A 25,928-nucleotide genomic window follows, 5' to 3' on the forward strand; every position below is an offset into this window, starting at 1 on the left:
AGCTGATGCGCAGCGCTGCCTTCCCTCAAAAGCACCCCACTGATGAAGGGAATGCAGAGAAATCTCAGGCTGGGTGTTAAGGGGTGTCCCACACCCACAGAACTGCAGCAGCTGAGCTCTGGGGCAGCTCGACAACACCCAGCCACACCCTGCAGTGGAAGGAGAGTAGGAAGCAGAAATGCCTCTCTCACTCAGCCTGACTCGGTTTTCACTTCTCTGCCGGACTTTTCTTAGGAAAACAGTTACTTGAACTGTACACTTTAGAGACACACTCACTGAAAACATCCTGTCTGTGCCACCGGAGTTGGTAACAGAGCCCTGAAGGACAGGGCAAAGCCAGCTCTCCCTCTGCCAGCAACAGTTTACAAAACAACCGCTGGCAAAACAGGAGCAAACCCCTCCTGCACAGGAATGCAAGCAGCTTTCACAGGACTCAACCAAAGCTGTGGGCAGCTGTGCCAGAGCAAAGGCAAGCATCCCCACTCACTCGCTCACTCACTCGGAACAGCAGCCCTGCCATGCTCTGAGCAAACGTGTCCTTCGTCTGGCTCTCCCTCGGCTTCTGCATCACAGCTTCTGTTATTCTGAGGAGAACCTGCAGCATCTGCTCCCTGGTGCCAAAACAAGAGGTGCTGTGTTAGCTGTAGCTGCTCGCTAACGCTGCAGCACAGCCTCGTTTCCCGAGGATGCGCTCACACCTCGGACCATTTGTCAAACAGCCTGGCTGGCTGTGGGCTGCAGCAGCCTTCTCCTCTCCAGTGACGCCGTCTTTCCCTTACCACGTCCTTCTGTTCATGGACAGCTCCATTATCATGCGCCTGAAGATGCTGAGAACGGCTTTGCAAGCATCCACCTGCTCCTTCAGCAGCACAGGGACCTCGGAGCACGGCTCCAGCAGGAAAACGTTGGCTGAGTTGGTCAGGAACACCTGGCAGTGACAGGCCGTGTGCAAGGAATGAAATACAACGAAATACTCGTGCTGCTTCAGTTAAACCTTGCCCTTTTCCTTAGAGGGGGGTCTCATGTTTTCCCCATCACTTTATTTTCCTGTGTTACTCCAGCCACAGACCCGCCCAGGCTCAGTACAGGGTTTGTGGGCGTTTGTGGACGTTCCTCCAGCCACTCGTTTCCTGCCATCACATGCCTAAAGAGCCAGCAGCATTTTCAATAAGTGAGGTTCAGCAAAAGTAAATGCACGGTTCTGATCAATTCCTCGTACTCAGGGGAGGAAAGAACTTACCCTCGTGCGTTAGAACACAGACCCCTGGCTCTGAGACACCGTCACTTGGGTTAATAGATGTGCTTCAGAGTGACACACGGAGCCCAAACTGCGCCTTACAAAGCCAACCAAGCCCGGGTGGCCCTTCCCCTGCACCTCAGGGCTCGTGACAGACCGTGCAGCACAAGAAGTGACCCACCTGAGCAGGCAGGGCAGGCCCAGGTGTGCCCCTGCCAGCAGCTCACCTGCAGCATGGCCTGAGCGCCAGCCTTCACATCCCTGTCCTCATCCTCCAGCACACAGCCCCTGCTGACAGCGCTGCTGAACGAGTACGTCCTGCCCCAGCTGGAGGAGCGCTTGTGGCCGCAGGGCTCCGAGGAGAGCTGCCAAACACAGCCTGGTTAGCCACAGGGCACAGCTCCAGACCCACACCAGCCACCCCTGCCTCAGCAGCAGAAGCCAGGGAACTGGCGTGGCACACACTCCTTTCCACAGGCCATTCCTGACTATCCTTTCCTCATTTCCAAACTTGCAGGCCCGTGGAAGTTTTAGGAGGTATGTTACTTGAAATATTTTACACCGCTTTTCCTACTCACCGATTGTAGCAGAGCTTGAATTTAAGCCTGGCAAAACTACAAATTCTCTGCCAAACGAAGTAAGAACCTTGTAATTCTCGCTGTTTTACAAATCAAACCTCTCACTCAGTACTAGAAAACCCCCCTTGAAACAGTGTCAGCGCGTCACCAGTGCACTTTTACTGCTGGTTCAGAACAGGATAATAAAAGGGGATGCACAGGAACCCTATCTGCAGTTAAATCGTCTAGACTGAGGTGCCCAGTTACAGCACACACAGATTAATGCTTATTGTCAAATTTTTAAGCACCACCAAAAGGAAACAGAGCTCTCCATGCCCTAGGCCGGCAGACAGCCAATTTTAGCACTGCAGAACCCATCAGTGTTTCCTCCATGAAGTTCCTGCTGTCATATTTACACATGGGGAATCACCACAAATGATGTCTCTCAAACCAGCTGCAACCCTCCCCTGCACGCCAAGTACTACTCAGCAACTATTTCAACTGTGAGCCCTTGAATAAAAGCATTTTTTAATTCCCCACACACTTGAAATTGTTACTCCTCTACAGAGCGAGGTGAAAAGCCCCATAGGGCAGAGGACAAAGTAAGGAACAGAGATGCCATACATGTTTACCATCTGTTTGCACTGAGGAGTCTTCCAAGGGAGCAGCAGCATCCTGGCTGTCCTCCTTCTTGTCTGGCTCCTCCATGAACACGGGTTTCTCCTGCAGTATCCACTTGTGGTACACCTTCACCACCTTCCGTGTCGCCGATATATCAGAAGGCGGCAACAGGAAAGCCTGGAACGGGAAATTCACAGATTTCACTCCCCACAGCAGGCACAAGTGGTGCACACAAACACACACCTGCCACCCACACCACCACTGCAAGCAGCAAGATTCAGTTCCCACAACAGCTCCGTGATCTGATCCTTAAACCAGACCTAGGAAGGAGCCTGACCTCCAAGGCTGCTGCTGTGACCAGCCTTGAGCTGGCCCAGTGACCACCTGGGCACCCAGTGAGCAGCCCCCAGCTCACCCAGCTCCCAGCCCCAGCTCTCCCAGCCCCAGCTCTCCCAGCCCCAGCTCTCCCAGCCCCAGCTCTCCCAGCCCCGGGTGCCCCTGAGTCCTCTCCCCGCAGAAGCGGCGCAGGGCAGCCCAGGCAGTGACCTGGCGGAACACCTCGTTGACGAAGTTGACGTATCCGCGGGTGGAGAGGAGGATGCCCTGCACCATCTGGTAGACGCCGCGGTGCTGCTCCTCCACGCTGCACAGGCTGCAGCTGCTGAGCCTCCTGTCCCACAGGCTGCCGGGGTGCCCGTGCTCCTGCTCCTGCTCGCCCGCCGGCACCGCGCCGCTCTCCGGCTCCGCGCCCTCCTCCTGGCCCACGGCCACCGTCTGCGGGCACAGCACAGCCTGTCAGCCCCCCAAATCACACACCTCACCTCTGGGGTAACACTGACACCCAGGCAGGCACAGCACAGCCTGTCAGCCCCCCAAATCACACACCTCACCTCTGGGGTAACACTGACACCCAGGCAAGCACAGCACAGCCTGTCAGCCCCCCAAATCACACACCTCACCTCTGGGGTAACACTGGCACAAAGCAGGCACAGCACAGCCTGTCAGCCCCCCAAATCACACACCTCACCTCTGGGGTAACACTGGCACCCAGGCAGGCACAGCACACACACACACCACACTCTGGGATCCCCACAGAGAGCTCAGGATTTCGGGATTCCCTGTCTGGGGTAACACTGCCATCCAGGCGGGCAGGCACAGCAAATTTCAGTCTAGCACGCACCCAAGAAGGAATTTGGTCTGTACAAACTGGACACTTGTGCACAGCACACAACAACTGACAACTGTCCACTCCACATGATGAGAGCAAAGGAAGGCACAGCGTGCAGAGGAATCCCCAGGTCCCTCTGCCTTGGGGAGAAGATGGATGGCAGCACCACAGGTTATCATGCCCAACACCTTTTTGCCAATCTTTGCTCTGAAAAGCTCTCAAACCGTGTTGCTTCTCTGCAGAGCCCCCAGCTGACACCCATTTTTATTAATGGATATTAATAGTGGGGATGTTTGCGGTCCAAACACAAGCTGAGACCGATTCTAAATTCCTAACAGGAAGCCGGAGAGTCTCTCAAAAGCATGGATTTATGAAATTCACTGTGAGGCATCTCATGCTAGAGAAGTCTCGGCCACGAGTCTATAAATGAAATGTTTCTCTAATACCTTATTGTAAACAGCTGCTACAACTGAGAGGAAAACAAAGCAGCCTTTGATGTCGCTGGGAAGTGGTCCATGGAACCACCGAGTATGACAGTGTACAGAGTAAATTCCAAAAGCCTAAATAAAATACTGCTGAACTGCTAATGCAACAAGCTACGAGGGGGAAAAAAAAAAACAACCTTCTAGTGAATTACTGGAGGGTTTTGCTCAGAAACTCCCTCCTCCACGGAAGAAAAATCAGCCAACCAGCCACATCCTTTATTCACTACTGGGAGCATCTCTTTGTGCCTCAGCTGCCGGCGCAGCGCGATCACCCACCGGGCCAGCGCCTACGCAAGGAGAGAGGGAAACTTCAAAGCCCACCTGAATAATTTTAGGGAGCATTTCTCCTCCATTTTTTGTGCCCTGAACAGCAGCTAAATACTTCTTTTCCAGGAAGAAGGTAACGAGCCACTTGATGAACACCACGCGAGCTGCCATGTAGGGGATTTTAGTGCAGTAGACGCTCTCGTTGTTGCGCGTTGCAGCGACGTACACCGGCCTTGGCCTGACATCAGGGATGTCTGCAGGGACAGGAGGGAACAGAGACACGGAGTGGGATCTTCCTAACTGCCCCCCAGCGCTGGCTGAACACACTGAGCACCTCACCCAGGAAAAATAACAGATGCAAATGACTGCTTCCATTTTACTAACGCTTGAATTCTCCTCAGGAGAACGGGACAGCTCTTCCCTGAGGTTATCCCCTGCACCCCTCAAAGCAAAGCAAAGCACAAGAGAAGGGCTGCAAACAAGAAGGGCCAAAGCTGGAAGGAAGAGCCAGCCCTGCTGCAGCCTAAGTGAATTTTACAGGACATGCAGTGATAACACCAGCAGGTCACAGAGATGCTGCTGAGAGCCAGCTCTGGCTTTTTCTGCTTCAAAGGCAAAACCCACTACTCACCAAGCACAGGCTTGTAGAGGTTGGTCAGCTTTGTGAAAGATGGGAACAAGTGGGGAAGATAGTACTTTCTGAACAAAGCAAAGAGAAACTTAAATCCAGTGTCTTGGTTCTCCTTGTTCTTCCACTCCAAGCTGGCAGCCTTCGTCACGGAGTTAGAGAGGAACAGACAGAAAGCTTTAAGTTAACGTGGTGTGCTGACAATTCTAACACAAAAAACAGGCAACCACACTTGAGCAAGAGAGGAAGAAGTAGCACAGCCCCAAAACCAGCTTTACAAAGTGCAGTAAGAAGGGAAAGTAAGACCAGAGCAGCCCCCCAAAGACCAGCGTATTTGCGCTGCTCTCCCTGAATTTGCTTCTCACTTTTATCGGAAATACTTTCTTCAGCACAATGAACAAACAGCAGAACCTCTGTGCAACGGCACCTGCAGCCTAAGCAGCTTTGTTTGGATCCCACACAGGTAACGAGAGCACAGAGAGAAGAGGGACATTTTTTGGTTTTGACTGGAGTGGTGTGAGACTCTGATATGCAAAACAAAGGGTGCTGTGGAGGAAGCTGATAATTCCATACAGCCACTTTTTAAAATAAAGCATCTGTTCAAGATGACAAAACCCTTTCCAAACGTTATTTTGGTCTTGCCTTTTCATACTAGAAAGCGTATCTCGAAGTATTTAATTATAATTTATCTTTTTTTAATAACAAGGCTCTTTAATGTTCATTGTCTGCACAGCTTCCACTTTATTTCAAATGTTGCCTAATTCGTACTTTTAAAAATATACATTATCTTAATTTATTTCCTGTACAGATTCATCTGATCTACTTCTAATTAAATTTTATGTACTTGTTACTTGCATCCTTTTAAAAACATCACAGAAGCCATCTCTCTTTATCTCTTCCTCCAGTGGTCCTTTACGTCCCTTTTCATCTAGCTGTGTGTCCACAGAGAACAAACTCCATCTTTACCCCACATCAATTCTCCAAATGCAGCCACGAGCACATAAAACAGTCAGTCATTCCCCAAGCCCGGATAACGTTCATTAATTCTCATCACAAAAGTGCGACAAACTTCTTCTTTTCACCAAAACCGGCACGAGGAAACACCCTTGGGGCCATTTTCCATTTAGAAACCAGTAAGGAATAAAAAAGGGCTGGGGCAGGGTGAAAAGCCCAGCTGTGCACAGATGTGGCGTAGGGTTAATTTTCCACCACAAATGCCCCCTCCAAAGAGGAGCAGCCCCAAGCACACATCCTCCTCACCTGAGTGACCATGTATTTCAGCAGCAGCTGCAGGAAGTAGCAGGTCTGGTCCTCGGCAGCTTTCTCCCCCGAGACAGCCGGCAGCAGCGGCGTGATCTCCTCCGGGAAAACCTTGGCTGCAACCAAACGTGCCCAGCACAGGTGACAACAGAGAAATAAAAGAGAGAACGTCTGGAAAAGGCTGAGTGGCACAGAGCCCTCAGGGAGACACCAAACTGCCACAGCCCAGCAGCTGCTCGGCCCTCCCAGCTCCTCACACGCAGGGGAGGAGGAGGAAGGCTCAGGAGGAGGAGGAGGAAGGCTCACCCAGGAGGAGGAGGAGGAAGGCTCACCCAGGAGGAGGAGGAGGAAGGCTCACCCAGGAGGAGGAGGAGGAGGAAGGCTCACCCAGGAGGAGGAGGATGAGAAAGGCCCAGGGGGATGAAGGCTCACCCAGGAGGAGGAGGAAGGCTCACCCAGGAGGAGGACGAGGAGGAAGGCTCACCCAGGAGGAGGAGGAGGAAGGCTCACCCAGGAGGAGGAGGAGGAGGAAGGCTCACACAGGAGGAGGAGGATGAGGATGGCTCACAGGGGGATGAAGGCTCACACAGAGGGGAGGATGAGGATGGCTCAAAGGGAGATGAAGGCTCACACAGGACGAGGATGAGGATGAGGAAGGCTCACAGGGGGATGAAGGCTCAGGACGAGGAGGATGAGGAAGGCTCACAGGGGGATGAAGGCTCACACAGGACGAGGATGAGGACGGCTCACAGGGGGATGAAGGCTCACACAGAGGGGAGGATGAGGATGGCTCACAGGGGGATGAAGGCTCACACAGGACGAGGATGAGGATGAGGAAGGCCCAGGAGGATGCAGGCTCACACAGGACGAGGATGAGGATGAGGAAGGCCCAGGAGGATGAAGGCTCACACAGGACGAGGATGAGGATGAGGATGAGGAAGGCTCACAGGGGGATGAAGGCTGAGGATGAGGACGGCTCACAGGGGGATGAAGGCTCAGGACGAGGACGAGGATGAGGAAGGCTCACAGGGGGATGAAGGCTCAGGATGAGGATGAGGAAGGCTCACAGGGGGATGAAGGCTGAGGATGAGGAAGGCTCACAGGGGGATGAAGGCTCACACAGGACGAGGATGAGGATGAGGAAGGCTCACAGGGGGATGAAGGCTCACACAGGACGAGGATGAGGAAGGCTCACAGGGGGATGAAGGCTCAGGACGAGGATGAGGACGGCTCACAGGGGGATGAAGGCTCACACAGGACGAGGATGAGGAAGGCTCACAGGGGGATGAAGGCTCAGGACGAGGATGAGGAAGGCTCACAGGGGGATGAAGGCTCAGGATGAGGAAGGCTCACAGGGGGATGAAGGCTCACACAGGACGAGGATGAGGAAGGCTCACAGGGGGATGAAGGCTCAGGATGAGGACAGCTCACAGGGGGATGAAGGCTCAGGACGAGGATGAGGAAGGCTCACAGGGGGATGAAGGCTGAGGATGAGGATGGCTCACAGGGGGATGAAGGCTCAGGACGAGGATGAGGAAGGCTCACAGGGGGATGAAGGCTCACCGTCGGGCGGGGCCGGGGGGCTGAGCAGGCTGTCCAGCGTGCAGGGCCCGCGGGGGGACGGCAGCGGGGGGAAGCCGGGCACCAGGCAGGCGAACAGCAGCACCTGCTCCTCGCCACAGTTGGTCTGCAGGGCCTGCAGCCACAGCAGGAACAGGCGCATCCCCTCGCACCGCAGCTGCAGGGGGACACAGGGACACAGCTCTGCCAGGCTGCACCCCCAGAGCAGGGCACAGACACAGCTCTGCCAGGCTGCACCCCTAAAACCCTGCACAGACACAGCTCTGCCAGGCTGCACCCCTAAAACCCTGCACAGACACAGCTCTGCCAGGCTGCACCCCCAGAGCAGGGCACAGACACAGCTCTGCCAGGCTGCACCCCTAAAACCCTGCACAGACACAGCTCTGCCAGGCTGCACCCCTAAAACCCTGCACAGACACAGCTCTGCCAGGCTGCACCCCTAAAACCCTGCACAGACACAGCTCTGCCAGGCTGCACCCCCAGAGCAGGGCACAGACACAGCTCTGCCAGGCTGCACCCCTAAAACCCTGCACAGACACAGCTCTGCCAGGCTGCACCCCTAAAACCCTGCACAGACACAGCTCTGCCAGGCTGCACCCCTAAAACCCTGCACAGACACAGCTCTGCCAGGCTGCACCCCTAAAACCCTGCACAGACACAGCTCTGCCAGGCTGCACCCCTAAAACCCTGCACAGACACAGCTCTGCCAGGCTGCACCCCCAAAACCCTGCACAGACACAGCTCTGCCAGGCTGCACCCCTAAAACCCTGCACAGACACAGCTCTGCCAGGCTGCACCCCCAGAGCAGGGCACAGACACAGCTCTGCCAGGCTGCACCCCTAAAACCCTGCACAGACACAGCTCTGCCAGGCTGCACCCCTAAAACCCTGCACAGACACAGCTCTGCCAGGCTGCACCCCTAAAACCCTGCACAGACACAGCTCTGCCAGGCTGCACCCCCAAAACCCTGCACAGACACAGCTCTGCCAGGCTGCACCCCTAAAACCCTGCACAGACACAGCTCTGCCAGGCTGCACCCCCAGAGCAGGGCACAGACACAGCTCTGCCAGGCTGCACCCCCAAAACCCTGCCTGGGGACACAGGGGGTGCCCAAGGCTTGGATAATCCCAGCCCTGCCTCCCTACCCAGGAGATTCCCAAATTTGGATAATCCCAGCCCTGCCTCCCTACCCAGGAGATTCCCAAATTTGGATAATCCCAGCCCTGCCTCCCTACCCAGGAGATGCCCAGGGTTTGGATAATCCCAGTGCACCCCAGCTCACACAGGAGGAGTGTAAGGTCCTGCCTCCCTACCCAAGGGATTCCCAGGGTTTGGATAATCCCAATGCCAGAGAAAGCTCAGAAAATCAGGTATCTGGCAATTCTCCAGGAAGCTGCACAAAGGTCGTTAGAGCAGCAGGAAAAGGACCGAGAACACGCATGAAAGTAACCAAGGGTCACAATAATAAAACTTATTATTAAAAGGTGAGTAAGGAAAAACTCCAAAGCCCAGCAATCTGGGAAACACTGCTATTGGAAAGCTGAGGAGTAGCATACTTCACAGGAATTCAAGTGAAAAGGAATACAAAAACGTTGATGCAATACCTTGAGAGAATTTCCAGTGTGCAAAAGCTTCTTCAGAATCGACCCTGGATGAGGAAAATTAAGCAGACACTGTGAGACACTTCCCACCACGGTGTTCTCAGAAATGTCCCATGGAAGCCTGCTTTCATTTATCTGGGGCCCCTGTGGGGGGGAAAGCCCATCCGAGGCCAGCCACAGCCACCAGCTCCTTCCCTCGAGATCATTTCACAAGATGAAACAGAAATTAGATGAATAATAAAATTATTAGGAAATGCATATAAATGCACAGGAACGTTAAGCAGAAGGAAATCACACGGCAGAGGTGAAAATAAATGCTCTGCCAAATTTTGCACATCATTTTTTGGACACAGATGAAACATTACACCACTGTGACCACGCACTAGAAGCATTAATAATAATAATAATAATAATAATAATAATATCAGCTATGGAGCAACCGACTGGTACCAATTTGGTGTGGACTAGCTCAGCTGAACTGTTGTGAAGGGGCCAGGCAGATGTCTCCTCTTGTTTTTGTCAGTGCTGAGTGGAAATGTGACAACAGCCCTTCCCTTGACCTTTAACTTCCGCTCATTGTTCCTCTGCAGCAGCAATTCCTTGCTCAGATGACAGGAATGGCAGCTGGTGTCACACTGCTGCAGAACAGCCCCAACAAACAACTCCAGCTTGGGAGGAATGGAGTCCCCCGTAAAATTTCAACAAGCAGCATAAAAACCCTGGGGTGCCACACTGGTGGGACCTGGAAGCGGAATTTGAGCAGCAGTGACGGATCCAAGGCATTTGAGTCAGAGGAAATGATGGGGTTAAGTCATTTCACCATCCCAAGGTGTCCCTGGGCAGCCAAGGCTGCTCCTGCCAGCCTCCTGCTATTCCCTCCCTCCTTCCAGAAGCTGCAGTGCGCCAGGGGGGCGTTTGCCACGGTCATGTTCTAACAGGACACTGGGAAAATCCTCCTTTTCCTGAGAATCTGGGAAAGAGCTGGGGCCAAACTTGCACAAATACCATGTATCCACCACTCTACTCACATATCCCTCCATTAAACGGAACACTGATCTCAAAAAAGCCACTAAAAAGTTCTTTTTTTTTGTTTTAAACCGTCTGTTCTTACCTATACTGCGAAAATGCCATCGATAAAAAATCCTCTCGGGCAGCAGCTGCAGTATTTTCTGCAGGAAACAAAACCAGTCAGGTTTTCTGTAATGAAAGTGGCTCATCAGGGGATCCAGAGAGACAGACACACCACACACAAATGAGATGGGAAGGAATGTGCACAGTTTCCTTTTGAAGGACTGGCTGCAGGTGTGGCACAGGCTCCGGGCTGCGCAGGGCTCCACGCAGAAACACCCCCACCTTACAACACCCCAGCCATTGAAACAAGGAATTGGGGAGAGACATTTAACTGGGAAACCAGTTTTGAGCAGTTCAGTTTGGAAAGCAAACGGAACGGAACGATGCTGAGGGTGACGGGCGCTCAGAGCCCCTCGCGGTTACGGGAGGAAAGGAGCGGCAGGGACCCCAGCACAACAAACAGCTCCAGGCTCTCGGCAATGCCACGTGCAGGGTGCAAGGGGATGGCAGCTCACTTCTGCAACACCGGCCCGTTCGAGGGTGCTCTGCACACAACAGCTCACAAGAAAACCCGAAGCATGGCAGCCCAGAGAGCAGCTGGCACTGGGGGCCAGAGCCAGCCCCGCTGCCGGAGCGTGCGCTCCAGACCTGGGGCAGGACGGGCCTCTGGCTCGGGACACTAAAGGCCCTCAGAAACTCAACACTCAGAACAGCCTTTCTGGACATGGAACATTCCCTTCTCCACGGCAGAGGATGGAAGCGACGACAGTTGGTGGGCACAGGGAGCCGGACCTCGGCTCACAGACAGGCTGCTCCTCCTCCTCAGCTCCACCACGGCGTGTGCTCCCCACACTGCACTTAGCATTTCTGCAAGGTTAACCAGAAGGAAAGTGCAAACCAGGCACGGCCTTTCCGTGCTCCTCATGTTTTGTTCCAGTGTCACTCCCCCAGCTCCCTCCCCAGCACGTGGTGGCAGCAGGACCCCAGGAGCAGAGGGTCCAGAGGTCGAGCTCCCTGTCCGTGGGCAGCAGGAACGCTTGGATGAGGGACCTGACTGGCTAAAAACGAGGCCATGGCTCACACAGGGGCTTTACCTGTTAGTCGAGCACCAGGCTTCTGCCAAGCAGATTGCAGGACCCATGGACAAAGAGTTACTGTTATCCATCTAAACATTCAGACACTGGCAGCCCACCACTCCTCCAGAATACTTCTGCCATTAATCATTACTTAACTTGGCACGGGGCAGAAAGGAGTCCTAAACTAAGCCAGGAGCACCTTTAACCTCACCTAAACTAAGCCAGGAACACTTCTGACCTCACCTAAGCCAGGAGCACTTCTGACCTCACCTAAACTAAGCCAGGAGCACCTTTAACCTCACCTAAACTAAGCCAGGAGCACCTTTAACCTCACCTAAACTAAGCCAGGAGCACCTTTAACCTCACCTAAACTAAGCCAGGAGCACCTTTAACCTCACCTAAACTAAGCCAGGAGCACCTTTAACCTCACCTAAACTAAGCCAGGAACACTTCTGACCTCACCTAAGCCAGGAGCACTTCTGACCTCACCTAAACTAAGCCAGGAGCACCTTTAACCTCACCTAAACTAAGCCAGGAGCACCTTTGACCTCACCTAAGCCAGGAGCACCTTTAACCTCACCTAAACTAAGCCAGGAGCACTTTTAACCTCACCTAAGCCAGGAGCACTTCTGACCTCACCTAAACTAAGCCAGGAGCACCTTTAACCTCACCTCAACTAAGCCAGGAGCACCTTTAACCTCACCTAAACTAAGCCAGGAGCACCTTTAACCTCACCTAAGCCAGGAGCACTTTTAACCTCACCTATGCTGAGCCAGGAACACTTCTGACCTCACCTAAGCCAGGAGCACTTCCAGCCTCACCTAAGCCAAGGCAGGAGCTGTGTGTGGGAGCTGGGTCTGTGCCCAGGCTCACCACAAGCCATGTGTGTGGCCTGAGGAGTGTGAGGAACAGCTCCAGGAAACAAAACCCTACAGCAAAGCAGCAAGGGGAACTGGGCTGGACTCGGGTGTCACTGCAGGGAGGGAGCCTCACACATTGGCACATTTATCATGGAAAAGCAGACGGAACCACAGGTGATTTGTTAGCTCTGTTTTACTCTGTTACACAGCCTCACCTAAATTTAAAATTCCCTTCTGGAAAGTGAGGAGGCGTGAGGTAGCTGAGTGAGCTGGGAAGGTGCAAAGCTCCATGGTGAGGACCCATTTGAAAAAGAATTCAGTAACAATTTTCACATCCAAGTCTCAGCAAACTGCAGGCTGTATCCAGGAAAACAAACGCTCAGCTCAAGGAGAGGGGAAACCAAGCCTAAATTCTGAACGGCACGAAACACCAGCCTTCCTGCTCCCTTCACAAAACACAGACTCCAGCACGCTTGTCAGGTGAGTGAATCAAAACAATCCCAGGGTTTAAGCCATCAGTAAGAGGACAGAAGCTCCTATCTGAGAAAAGCTCCCACACCCCAAAATCTCCTCACACAGCAAAAACAGAGACACCTCAGTCACTTCCCCTTTCGGCACGTCCAGTCCAGGTTAAAACAGTGAGTAGATGCCCTGTGAGGAGAGGCAGGGGTGTGCCAGCCCGGGGGCTCTGCCGTCCCACAGCCAGTCACCAACCAGCTCCACCTGCTCCCTTCTCAGCTCCACATCCCCAGCGACACTCTGTACACCCTCCCCACCTCCCAGGTGTCCTGAGGAACGTGCACTGCTGCTGCTGCACCACCACCGAGAGCCTCTCCCCCCCAGCCCAGCCCAGCCCAGCCCAGCCCCACCGCTGTGAATCCCAGCTGGCTGCTGACATCTCGTTCCTAGTTTCACACTACACTAATAAGAAATATTTTAAGAAACCCCACAGTGCGAAATAATATTGCTTTTCCAGAAAACACATAGATCTATTTAATGCTCAGTGCTTTGCTGCATCTAGATGGTAATCCATTACAGCACACTTGAAATAGAAATTGGGCATTACTGCTGATCGACACATCGGGGTACCTGTCAGTTCTTTTAACCGATTATCCATAGTTCTTTTTCGTTTGGACTTCCTGCATGACTAGGAATAACGTTAAGTTTAAATCTCAGTTCACCCGGGACGCTGCGCCTCTCTCTCGCCGAAGCAAAACAAAAAGCACCGATCGAGGTTTGGATGTCGACAGGCTGACTCGACCCAAACTGCCATTCCTTCTGAAAAGCCCTTTGCTTTCCCCCCCCCAGGCGGCACGCTGCCGTGCCTGGCAGCTCTGTGCCCCGTGCCAGCTGCAGGACGCGTCCCAGGGGCGCTCCCCAGCCCCAGGGGGGACAGCAGCGCTGGGATGTGCCAGGCTGGGGTCGGACCAAGGACAGCCACCCCGAAGGGCTCAGCAAACCCCGCACCCGGCGTCCCCGGCAGGCAGGGCAGGGGGATCCACGTCGAGCCAGGCCAAGGAGGAAGAGCTCTCCCAGGCCTCTGGGCTCCGCTGGCTTCAGGCTGCTCCGCCACCAGAACCTGCAGCAATCCAGAAATTTCCCAGCTCCTGCTGACGGGGTCAGAGGAGCCGGGAGGCCAAAGGAGGCGGCGTGCCCACAGCAGCCCAGCCTCAACAGAGGGACGCTCCACTTACGGCACCCACCCATTATTTACAGCTGTGTGCTGAGGGAAAACGCCTGCCCAAAGCACGCAGGGCGCCCAGCGCTGCCCCGGGCACGCCAAGGAACAGGCAGGCCTCTGAAGGAGAAGATGTGAAACAAGTAGCTAGCATGTAGCCCAGAACGCTGTAGGAACAGCAGCATTGCTACCGGAATTACGGCAGAGCGACTGCAAAGGCGTCCAAAAGTCATTTTCTACGTGTAGAAAAGCAGAGCTGAAAGCACTCTTACTGCTACAAACAAAAAAGCCCCTTTGTTACTTTACTGAGCTGGAGCCCCAGCGTTCACATCCGCACCGGGCTCAGGAACCACAAACTCCACACCAAACACGGACTCGGGAAAGCTCTTCTACATCTGAAAAGTTCTGAGTGCAAAACATCTCAGCCAGTGAACTTGCTAGATCAGTGGAATGAAATTTTTGACACCATCAGCACGACAGGTGTAGTTGCTCTTAAATAACGAAGGAAAATCATAGAGAAAGGGAAGAAATCGATCTGTGGATCTCAAAAGCATCAGCCTGCTTTTACTTCATCAGAGACTAAAAACCACAGCGTCAGAGGAATCGCTTGCCTGGTGCTGCAAGAAAGAAAAAAATGCTTCCTTATTAAAAAACCCACCCCAAGCTCTCCCAAGCAGCTGATGGCACAGCGCTGTGAGCGGAGCAAACAAACAGCACAGCGCAGCCCTGGGAGCCGCGACACACAGCACTCAGAGCTGAGCTTTTGGGCTGCCCCTCGAAAGGCAGCAGGGACACAGGGAACAGCACTCCCCTGCTCTGCAAATAGAGAGAAAAAAAAACAAACCAGAAGCTTGGCAGAAAAAGAATTGTGTGCCACATAGACTGGGGCTTTCAGCTGCACCAGGGAAACGTGACAGCGCCGGTGCCACACCACTTCACACACACATCTGTCCACCTGGGGAAAGCCAAAGCGCCCCACAGAGCTACAGCCACGCATTTTGCAGCGTTAATTGCAACAGTTAACCCTTCACATTCCTCCCTGCCGGGTATCGCTTCCTCTCTGAGCAACAGGCTGCTTGCAGCCGCTGCCCTGCGGCCCAGCCGTGCAGCTGACGTGCAAAATGAGATTTTTCCTCCATCAATTGCCACCAAGCCCGGTCAGTTTGCAGAGGATTCGTGGGAAAAGCCTCTGTTGCCCAACACACACACTAGGTGTCACTCCACAACAGCAGCACAACCCCACCGAAGCGCCAGCAGAGGCAATTCCCTCATAAATATTTGTACTGATTTTTAGGCTGTTAACCCTCAGCACGGGGACTCAGGATTTGGTAATCCCGAGTAACTACCTAGTTAGCTAATTAGCAGAAAATGCAGCACCCCCCCGGCTCCTGCCGACATCACATTAAATATGGGAAGCTTAACAATCAATTAGTTGTGTTTCCCATGGAAAACAGCACGGATGTCTCATCCCCTGGCACTCCTGACTCCCTGGGCTGAGGCTCCCGGGCTGCTCCCAGCCAGGGTCAGCCACCCTCGGGCTGCACATCCCCAGCACCAAGGGAACCACCCCACCCAAACCCCAAAGGGATCCCCAGCACCAAGGGAACCACCCCACACAAACCCCAAAGGGATCCCCAGCACCAAGGGAATCACCCCAAACCCCAAAGGGATCCCCAGCACCAAGGGAACCACCCCACACAAACCCCAAAGGGATCCCCAGCACCAAGGGAATCACCCCAAACCCCAAAGGGATCCCCAGCACCAAGGGAATCACCCCAAACCCCAAAGGGATCCCCAGCACCAAGGGAATCACCCCAAACCCCAAAGGGATCCCCAGCACCAAGGGAATCACCCCACACAAACCCCAAAGGGATCCCCAGCACCAAGGGAATCACCCCAAACCCCACCCAAACCCCAAAGGGATCTCCAGCACCAAGGGAATCACCCCAAACCCCAAAGGGATCCCCAGCACCAAGGGAACCACCCCACACAAACCCCAAAGGGATCCCCAGCACCAAGGGAATCACCCCAAACCCCAAAGGGATCCCCAGCACCAAGGGAATCACCCCACACAAACCCCAAAGGGATCCCCAGCACCAAGGGAATCACCCCAAACCCCAAAGGGATCCCCAGCACCAAGGGAACCACCCCACACAAACCCCAAAGGGATCCCCAGCACCAAGGGAATCACCCCAAACCCCAAAGGGATCCCCAGCACCAAGGGAATCACCCCAAACCCCAAAGGGATCCCCAGCACCAAGGGAATCACCCCAAACCCCAAAGGGATCCCCAGCACCAAGGGAATCACCCCAAACCCCAAAGGGATCCCCAGCACCAAGGGAATCACCCCACACAAACCCCAAAGGGATCCCCAGCACCAAGGGAATCACCCCAAACCCCAAAGGGATCCCCAGCACCAAGGGAACCACCCCACACAAACCCCAAAGGGATCCCCAGCACCAAGGGAATCACCCCAAACCCCAAAGGGATCCCCAGCACCAAGGGAATCACCCCAAACCCCAAAGGGATCCCCAGCACCAAGGGAATCACCCCAAACCCCACCCAAACCCCAAAGGGATCCCCAGCACCAAGGGAATCACCCCAAACCCCAAAGGGATCCCCAGCACCAAGGGAATCACCCCAAACCCCACCCAAACCCCAAAGGGATCCCCAGCACCAAGGGAATCACCCCAAACCCCAAAGGGATCCCCAGCACCAAGGGAATCACCCCAAACCCCAAAGGGATCCCCAGCACCAAGGGAATCACCCCAAACCCCACCCAAACCCCAAAGGGATCCCCAGAGCAGAGCCCTGCTAATGTCACGAGGAGCAGGAACTCCGCTCGGGTTGCGGAGGGAAAACGCCGTCTCCTGGAGGGGGAACCAGCAAAGGGAGAACTGGAGATCACAAAAGCCCAGGGTCCCACGTCACCACTGTCATGGCCATTTTTCCCACTCCAGGCACACTGGGCTAAACAGCATCACTCTTCTTGTCACCATAAACACCACCCCAACCAGCAGCTCCTCATTAATGCACACCCACGAAGCCACACACTTCTCAGGGGCTGGGGGTCTTGCAGGGGAGTGAGGGGAGCTGACAACAATTAGTCTTTGTTTTAGCTTCAATTTCTAGAGTCCCACTGAAAGTTTAAGGGGTTTCTTCCTACCAAAAAACCCCAAAATATAAACAAAAATGAGATTTCTATGGTGCAACACTCAGGTAAAAAGTTAGTAGTGGGAGTAACAGAGGAAGAAATAAAGAGAAGTAAATCAGCAGAAGATGAGATGTGTGTTTAACCTTAAGAGAGAAATCTGGCCAATTATTTACCTAATCAACTGTCAAAATAATAACATTTAAAGGTGCCAGTGCTTTCTGACTAGAGACAGGCAGGGCTTAAGCCAAGAATTTTGGTGTGCGTCGGAAGAACATTGTTATGTGTCAGGTTTTCATCTGGCCCAGTGGTATTTTCTCACATCCAAACACATTTAGGTAATAACTCCAGTCCAAGGGGTACCTTGGAAAACGACCTGTCCCAGACCAGTCTCGTTTCAATTAAAGCAATCCTGATTTGGTTATGCAAAAGTTAACGAGGTAACATTTCCTCCCCAGCCACGGCCAGTGCTGGCAAGGAGGGAAGGATGCGCCTCTGGAAGTGAGAGATGTTCTACTGAACAAAAAAAACCCCAAAGAAATCAGCATTTCACACACTCAAACTGATGGGCAGCAGCTGCCAGCTCTGTCCTTTTGGAGATGGGAACGGGTGCTGCTGGTGTGAGGGGAGCAGAGCCCAGCTCCTGCTGTGAAATAAACACAGAGAGAGGGGGAACGGGCTGCTCTCCTCCACAAAACACAGGAGCAAACTCCTGTTCAATCAAAACACGAGAGAAACAACAGAAAGCAGACTTTGGGAAAGTCAAACAGACTCAAGGTTGCAGTAGAGCCCCCAGATCCCAGCGAAAGGCCCGGCTCCTTCCCAGAGCATCAGTGCCCAGCTCCTTCCCAGAGCATCAGTGCCCAGCTCCTTCCCAGAGCATCAGTGCCCAGCTCCTTCCCAGAGCATCAGTGCCCAGCTCCTTCCCAGAGCATCAGTGCCCAGCTCCCCAGGACAGAGGTGTTCCTGCTGCATTCCCAGGGCATTCTGGAAACATCTCTTGGCTCAGGGGGCTGACACCCGGCCTCACCCCTCACCACAAAGCTCTGAGCAAGCACGGAGTGACAGTGAGATTTAAAACACAAATTAGTTCTCATGGGATGGAAAACTTACTTCAAAGAGAAAGAGGATGGAGTCCAGCTCCTCCCTTTGTGATTTATTCCCTGCAAGACACAAAACAACATTGCTTGCCAGAAACAGGGGACAGGAGACAGCAGAGTGAGGCTGGTGCTGCTCAGCTGAAGCCAGGGGTGCTGCTCAGTTTATTTCTCAGCCCAGGTAAGGGTGCCAGGGGTGAGCTGTGCCCTGAGCCTGCCCTCGTGGAGCTGCAGGAGCCCTGGGCACGGCTGGGTAAGTCTGAAACAAACCCAGAAAAGTGCCAGCTGTGCTCTCAAGTCCAGGGAGGGACGTGCCACGCTCATCTCTCCTGCCAGCACCACGTGAAAGTGATGGATAGCGACACCGTACTGCAGGAAAATCCAGATAACTGAGGACCAGACAACCACTGGATGGGCTCTGATGGAATCCACAACTCTGCACGGTTATGGGACACTGGCCAACAGCTGCTGGAAAAACCCCAAAACTCACCTTTTTGCTTCAAGCTGTTTTCCAGTGTTACGAAGTTCTCATAGAATATAAAATAAATTTGAGAATAATTGTTGTCAAAAAACTGCTTCAGGTCACTTCCATCCACGATGTCTGAAAAGAGGAACAAACAGAACAATTACACAAGAGCAGAAAGACAAGAATTTCAGGCATTCTGCAAGTTTAGCAGTAGAGAATGAAATAAACGCAGTACAAAACTATTTCAACGGGTTCACTGAGTATTCTGTACTAAACTGTGGGTTCATCCTTGCAAGGATGAAATTTCACCAAATTTATCAGAGTCTGCAGCAGGGCTTTGGTTTGCTTGCTTTCCATTTTAAAAAAAAAAATTAAAAATGAAAAATAAAAAGAAATTTAAAAAATATAAAAAATGGGGAGAGTCTTGGCTGTGGAACCAAACGGCCTCTGCACCATCAAAACAAACAGGTACTGCTGCAGAAAAGCACCAGCAATGATTTTTGGATGCAAATTCAGCTCTTGTCTTCATCTGGCAAGCAGACCAAAAACCAGCATATTCCCATTTCACTTCTTAGAATAATGGCACCTAAGCGCTACCTTGGGTCCGAGATTTGAAATAAGTTTATTTTCTACAAAGAAAAAAGTCCGATGTTTTCCCAGCCTGACGCTGGGCAAACATTAAGAAAGGTTAATTCCCTCCCTTTGGTCCTCACTGACACCGATTTGGGGAAGGAAAGTTGGGTGATTTTGCTCAGAGGAGGGTGAAGGGCTGCAATCACCATCTCCTCATCGAAGCCTCACCTTGCAGGACAGCCATTCATTACCCAAAACAAAGCTGGTTCCAGCTAGGAGGCTCAATTATATCCCACGACTACTACAGAAGAAAGGATAACTTCAGCCCCGGACAACTTGATTTTTATTTCAATTAATACCTTTCCAGCAGCAAGGCTCTGCTTGGCTGCTTGTACTATGGAAACAATTAGAGCAGGGCAAGTCTTTAACGTGATATTTGTTTCCTGCAAACTACTGCTCCTGAATTTGCAAGCTAAGTGCAATTATTCCCCTCCATGAATGCGTCCTGTTAGACACAACTCCAGGGGAAAACAAGGCGTTCATTTACAGGGATTTCATACCAGGGAATGAGGTCATTAAAATCTAAACAAAAAGGAAACTTTCCCTCTTAAATTGCGAAGGGAGGAGAAAGGAACTGCCTCACCGAGAAAGCAAATTCTCCTTTTTGCTCGATGTGGCATCTCGGTGGTGCCTCAGGGCCGAGTGTGATGTGAGCTGCATCCCCACAGCCCTGTCCCACAGATGTTTCACTGGCAGCAGGGCACGGCTCCTTCCTGCTGCTTTCTCACCAGGACACTTCCCTGTGCCTCGGGAATATTTAAAATTTGGGGGAACACCGAGTAAGAGCCCGAGTCTGTTGCCAAACTCCCACTGCTCTTCCTCAGGCTAAAAAAAAACCCCGAGGGGACACTAAGCCCGTCCTTAGCACATGGACCCGCCTTCTGTTTCCCTGTTAATTGCCAAATTATCAGAGTCACCCGCAAGAAATCCCCCCTTCACTCCCTCAACTCCCAAAGTCACCTCATGCCATTTTCTCAAAGCTCCCTTAATCTTCAACTACTTGAAAAATTAAAGGAGCTGAAGACAATTTCGCAGCCACACCCTGGTTAATGATAAACTTTTACACCAGCCTTCACCCCAGAAATAAAACTTATCTTCACAAGAAGTATGTCAGCGAGAAAGAGCCCGTTACCGAAACAGCCCCAAAATAATGGTAGCATTATTTTGAAAATATAGGTTTGAAAGCCCGGCCGGGGAACCGCGGGGAGCGGCTCTGAACGCGGCAGGAGCCGGCACACATCCCCGGCTGAGCCCGCACACGTCCCCGGCTCTGAGCCCGCACACATCCCCGGCTGAGCCCGCACACGTCCCCGGCTCTGAGCCCGCACACGTCCCCGGCTCTGAGCCCGCACACATCCCCGGCTGAGCCCGCACACATCCCCGGCTCTGAGCCCGCACACATCCCCGGCTCTGAGCCCGCACACGTCCCCGGCTCTGAGCCCGCACACATCCCCGGCTGAGCCCGCACACATCCCCGGCTCTGAGCCCGCACACATCCCCGGCTGAGCCCGCACACATCCCCGGCTGAGCCCGCACACATCCCCGGCTCTGAGCCCGCACACATCCCCGGCTGAGCCCGCACACGTCCCCGGCTGAGCCCGCACACATCCCCGGCTGAGCCCGCACACGTCCCCGGCTCTGAGCCCGCACACGTCCCCGGCTCTGAGCCCGCACACGTCCCCGGCTCTGAGCCCGCACACATCCCCGGCTGAGCCCGCACACGTCCCCGGCTGAGCCCGCACACGTCCCCGGCTGAGCCCGCACACGTCCCCGGCTCTGAGCCCGCACACGTCCCCGGCTCTGAGCCCGCACACGTCCCCGGCTGAGCCCGCACACATCCCCGGCTCTGAGCCCGCACACATCCCCGGCTGAGCCCGCACACGTCCCCGGCTCTGAGCCCGCACACGTCCCCGGCTCTGAGCCCGCACACATCCCCGGCTGAGCCCGCACACATCCCCGGCTCTGAGCCCGCACACATCCCCGGCTGAGCCCGCACACATCCCCGGCTGAGCCCGCACACATCCCCGGCTCTGAGCCCGCACACATCCCCGGCTGAGCCCGCACACGTCCCCGGCTGAGCCCGCACACATCCCCGGCTGAGCCCGCACACGTCCCCGGCTCTGAGCCCGCACACGTCCCCGGCTCTGAGCCCGCACACGTCCCCGGCTCTGAACCCGCACACATCCCCGGCTCTGAACCCGCACACATCCCCGGCTCTGAGCCCGCACACATCCCCGGCTGAGCCCGCACACATCCCCGGCTCTGAGCCCGCACACATCCCCGGCTCTGAGCCCGCACACATCCCCGGCTCTGAGTGCGGCAGGACATCCCCTGCTGCCCGTGTGTCACCGGAGGCTCCTGCGGAGCTACGGGGAGCCAGAACCGAGCCCGGACCCCAGAACCGAGAAGAGCCCGGCAGCCAGAACCGAGCCCAGGCAGCCCAGAACCGAGCCCAGGGAGCCAGCAGTGCTCCTGGAACCCAGAACCGAGCCCCGGGCAGCCCAGAACCGAGCCCCGGGCAGCCCAGAACCGAGCCCCGGGCAGCCCAGAACCGAGCCCCGGGCAGCCCAGAACCGAGCCCCGGGCAGCCCAGAACCGAGCCCCGGGCAGCCCAGAACCGAGCCCCGGGCAGCCCAGAACCGAGCCCCGGGCAGCCCAGAACCGAGCCCCGGGCAGCCCAGAACCGAGCCCCGGGCAGCCCAGAACCGAGCCCCGGGCAGCCCAGAACCGAGCCCAGGGAGCCAGCAGTGCTCCTGGAACCCAGAACCGAGCCCAGGGAGCCAGCAGTGCTCCTGGAACCCAGAACCGAGCCCAGGGAGCCAGCAGTGCTCCTGGAACCCAGAACCGAGCCCAGGGAGCCAGCAGTGCTCCTGAAACCCAGAACCGAGCCCAGGGAGCCAGCAGTGCTCCTGGAACCCAGAACCGAGCCCCGGGCAGCCAGCAGTGCTCCTGGAACCCAGAACCGAGCCCAGCACCCTCCTCCATCAGCCCAGCCCCGAGCAAGGCGCTTCCCCCAAAAGCATGGGCTTTAAAGACCCCACTAGGTAACCTCACAAATGTCATATTTAGCCTTGACTTCACTCTGTGTGGCTCCCACTGCTCATCAGAGAAAAGGCTGAAAGCTCTGGACAAAGCAGCATCCCACATCTGTTCGCAGCAGCACGCCTGACTCCTGAGTACTTAAATTGTGCCCGAGGAGGAAACACTATTGAAAGAGATGTTTCAACATAAAAAGAATATTTTTACCCAAGAAGAGCCACAGAAAAGAAATCTTAAGGCACAGAGATCCGGTTTTGTGCTACTAAAGTCCCATAGAAAGTACTCTGGGAAAGAGCAGAGGCTTCATTTATGGCCAGGCAGAGGGGAAGAGCCACATCTGTACATCCCCCACCACTCAGGCTGTTACTTTTTAAGTCTATCTTAAAAACAAAACAGCAAAAAACCAACCAAAACCAAAACCACACGACTGGCACTTCCACAAAGTGTATTTAGAACTCTAAGTTAACAGAAGTTCTGGCCGTGAGTGCATCCCCATAGGAACAGAGAAATAAGGGAAGTGTCCTGCTGGTTTCTCAAAGGCACTGAACAGCCACTTCGAGCCCTGCTGCTGCTCTGGGTAGAGTTTGGTCCTGCCATGAGGACAGGAGGAACCCGGAGCCTAAAGGCCGCTGGAGCCTCGAGAGATGTCACAGCCAACACCAGCTTAAGAGGAATCTTTTCTTTCCCTCTGGACACTGGACAAACCTGCACAGGTGCCACCAAGGGACCTGAAGCAATCCAAAGCTCACAGGAGCCCTTATTTATGGAAACACACGTTCCTTTCACTCACCATCACCTTCCCTCTCTGATCAGTATCCTCCTGCACCGCTGGAGTAACTGAGGCTTTGTTTACAATTAAACTCCCAGAGTTAAACTAACAAAGGAAGAGGAGTTGGCATCTCCCGAGGAAACACGAGAGAGCGGGAGCAGCTATTTGGGGAACGTGTGGCACCGCGGCCCGAGGGAAGCAGGAGTAACACATTCCTGCCCAGGGCAAGGAGAGACGCGAGAAGGAAAAGCAAAAAGAAATCCAGCTACTTTTGAGCCTTTATACCAAAAGCTTTACCTGCTGGAAAGGCTCTTCCCACGTGCGGAGTCTTCGCCCGTGCCGAACAGGAGCACGGAAGACACCCTGGCAAGGGTATCTCGAGAGAGAGAGCATCTTCCAGAAGCCACCCTGGCACGCTTCCAGCGGTGCTGCCGAGAGCAGACAGGCCGGGAACACAGCAGGAACACAGCCGGGAACACAGCCAGAACAGCGCCCGCACCGACCTGCAGCCGGACACGGCACAGCCCCCGGGCCCCGAGCAGCGCTCACCTGGCACCAGCGCCACAAACACCCTGCATCAAAAACCACAACCGCACCACAGCCCTGCTCCGACCGCCAGCAGCCCCGGGCGGCTCCGCAAGAGCAGCAGCTAACGAGGAACAAGTGTGCAAATCAGCAGCTAACGAGGAACAAGTGTGCAAATCAGCAGCTAACGAGGAACAAGTGTGCAAATCAGCAGCTAACGAGGAACAAGTGTGCAAATCAGCAGCTAACGAGGAACAAGTGTGCAAATCAGCAGCTAACGAGGAACAAGTGTGGCCGATCAGCAGCTAACGAGGAACAAGTGTGGCCGATCAGCAGCTAACAAGGAACAGGTGAGCAGGCCGGCGATGAGCACCTGGAGCTGAGCAGCATCACCTGGCGATCAGCAGGGCACCGGGCGGGCACACAGCGAGCCCAGGCCAGCCGAGCCTCCGGAGCGCCGCTCGCAGCTGCCGCTTCCCACGGTGCCGGGCGCCCCGGGACGCCTGCAGCCCTGGCCCGGAGCCACCGACACCCCGGGACCGACACACACACACACAGAGACACACACAGAGACACACACAGACACACACACACACCCCAACACCCCCGCGCCGGGACTTCCGTCAGAGCCGCACACCCGACACACAGCCCGAGCTGATGCTGCTGGGCACAGCGGAGCTCCTGTGTTTGTTCCGCACGCTGCCCTCCGCGGGGAGCCCGGGACACGGCGCGGCTCCCGGCCCCGCACCGGGGCTGCCTCCCGGCGGAGAGCCCGGGGAGCCGCCCGGGACGGAGCCCGGGGAGGCTCTGTGCCTGCAGCACGGGCGGCTGCTCCCCCGGGCTCGCTGCCCCTGCCCGGGCAGCCGCCGCAGAGCCGGCCGGGGCCGTGCCCGGCCCCCCGCGGGGGCTCGGGGCCCCGGGGCCGGCTCCCCCCGCGCCCAGCCCCGCTCACCCAGCAGCGCACGGAGGTGCTTCAGGCGGGTCAGCACGTCCCGCTTGGGGTCCAGCGCCTTCTGCGTGGATTTCCTGACGTCGGCGTGGCTCTTCCTGGAGAACATGCCGGCGGGGCCGCGGGGATGGAGCCGCAGCCCCGGAGCGCTCGCTGCCCGCGCCGCCGCCGCCGCTCCCGCCCCCGCCCTGCGCGGGGAGCGCCGGGAGCGCCGCCCCCCGCCTGACGTCACCGCCGCTGCGTGACGTCACCGGGGCGGGAGCGCGGGACCCCCCGGAACCTCCCCCGGGACCCCCCGAACCCGCCGGGACCCCCCGAACCCGCCGGGACCCCCCGAACCCGCCGGGACCCCCGAACCCGCCGGGACCCCCCGAACCCGCCGGGAGCCCCGCGAGGCGCAGCGGAGAATCCCGGGAGAGCCGCGGGAATGGCCCGGGCAGGGCAGCTGGGACGGAGGCGCCGCAGGGAGCTGGCTCCTAGGCAGGCTCTGCACTTACGGTGGAATCGCTGAACCACAGGTTTGGGTGGCAAGGAGCTTAAAGCCCTTGCAGTGCCCCCCCTGCCGCGGCAGGGACACGTCCCGCTGTGCCGGGCTGCTCCAGCCCGGCCTTGGGCACTGCCAGGGATGTCGGTATCACAGTCGTGTTGGCTCTGCCAACCTGTGCCGGGGCCACCCCACCCTCCCAGGGAAAGAGTTCCCCCCGGTACTCGGTGCAGATCTCCTCCAGAAAACACTTGGGGTTTGTAAGTGTAGAAATACGTAAGTGTGCAGGCAATACGTGCTGTCTCTGTGCACGGGGAAGGTAAAAGAGCAGGCTCGTAGTTACACGGCAAAGGCACAATCCGTCCCAGAAGCAGAGCCAGCAGGGTTTCAGTTAAAGGCCATCAGATGCTCTCAGTAAAATTCCTGGGTGAAAAAGCAAACTGGAGGAAGTTTCAAAGCAGGCTGTGGTCCTAAACCAAAAACAAGTGGTTTCAGGGAAATGACTTGCATATACACGTCTTGGTTTTTAACAAAAGTACTTAAAAACCAGTTTACACATCACATAGAAATCATTTTCTCAGCCACGAATCAGCATAGAAAATCAAATGCCACAAGAATTATTGTTGCTAGAGGCAGAAAACACAGCACTGCCACATCTCACTTCCTCTGAGCCCTCTCAGGGATGGTTTGTGCTGCAGAGGCCTGAGGTCACTGGAGCAACAGGT

General features: G+C 55.2%; 1 protein-coding gene across 5 annotated transcripts in view; it reads right to left on the reverse strand.

Annotated features, from left to right (window-relative positions):
• RALGAPA2 (Ral GTPase activating protein catalytic subunit alpha 2) overlaps nucleotides 1–24,888 on the reverse strand; it is a 99,474-nt gene extending 74,586 nt beyond the window's left edge. For all 5 annotated transcript variants that reach the window (XM_088052515.1, XM_088052512.1, XM_088052513.1 and 2 more), the window contains exons 1-14: nucleotides 24,723–24,888; nucleotides 18,829–18,939; nucleotides 18,355–18,404; nucleotides 10,517–10,574; nucleotides 9,409–9,452; nucleotides 7,787–7,961; nucleotides 6,224–6,339; nucleotides 4,967–5,105; nucleotides 4,390–4,589; nucleotides 2,962–3,189; nucleotides 2,419–2,592; nucleotides 1,465–1,602; nucleotides 780–928; nucleotides 500–611 (exon numbers count right to left, since the gene is read on the reverse strand). In XM_088052515.1, coding sequence (XP_087908641.1) covers nucleotides 500–611; nucleotides 780–928; nucleotides 1,465–1,602; nucleotides 2,419–2,592; nucleotides 2,962–3,189; nucleotides 4,390–4,589; nucleotides 4,967–5,105; nucleotides 6,224–6,339; nucleotides 7,787–7,961; nucleotides 9,409–9,452; nucleotides 10,517–10,574; nucleotides 18,355–18,404; nucleotides 18,829–18,939; nucleotides 24,723–24,828 — 1,800 coding nt within the window. In that variant the 5' untranslated portion in view covers nucleotides 24,829–24,888. The remainder of the gene's footprint in view (nucleotides 1–499; nucleotides 612–779; nucleotides 929–1,464; nucleotides 1,603–2,418; nucleotides 2,593–2,961; nucleotides 3,190–4,389; nucleotides 4,590–4,966; nucleotides 5,106–6,223; nucleotides 6,340–7,786; nucleotides 7,962–9,408; nucleotides 9,453–10,516; nucleotides 10,575–18,354; nucleotides 18,405–18,828; nucleotides 18,940–24,722) is intronic.
• Nucleotides 24,889–25,928: the final 1,040 nt, after the last annotated feature.

This window comes from Pseudopodoces humilis, chromosome 3 (assembly GCF_049639895.1).
Source record: "Pseudopodoces humilis isolate 2021_Gansu_Grassland_sample_001 chromosome 3, ASM4963989v1, whole genome shotgun sequence".
NCBI classification, from domain to species: domain Eukaryota; kingdom Metazoa; phylum Chordata; class Aves; order Passeriformes; family Paridae; genus Pseudopodoces; species Pseudopodoces humilis.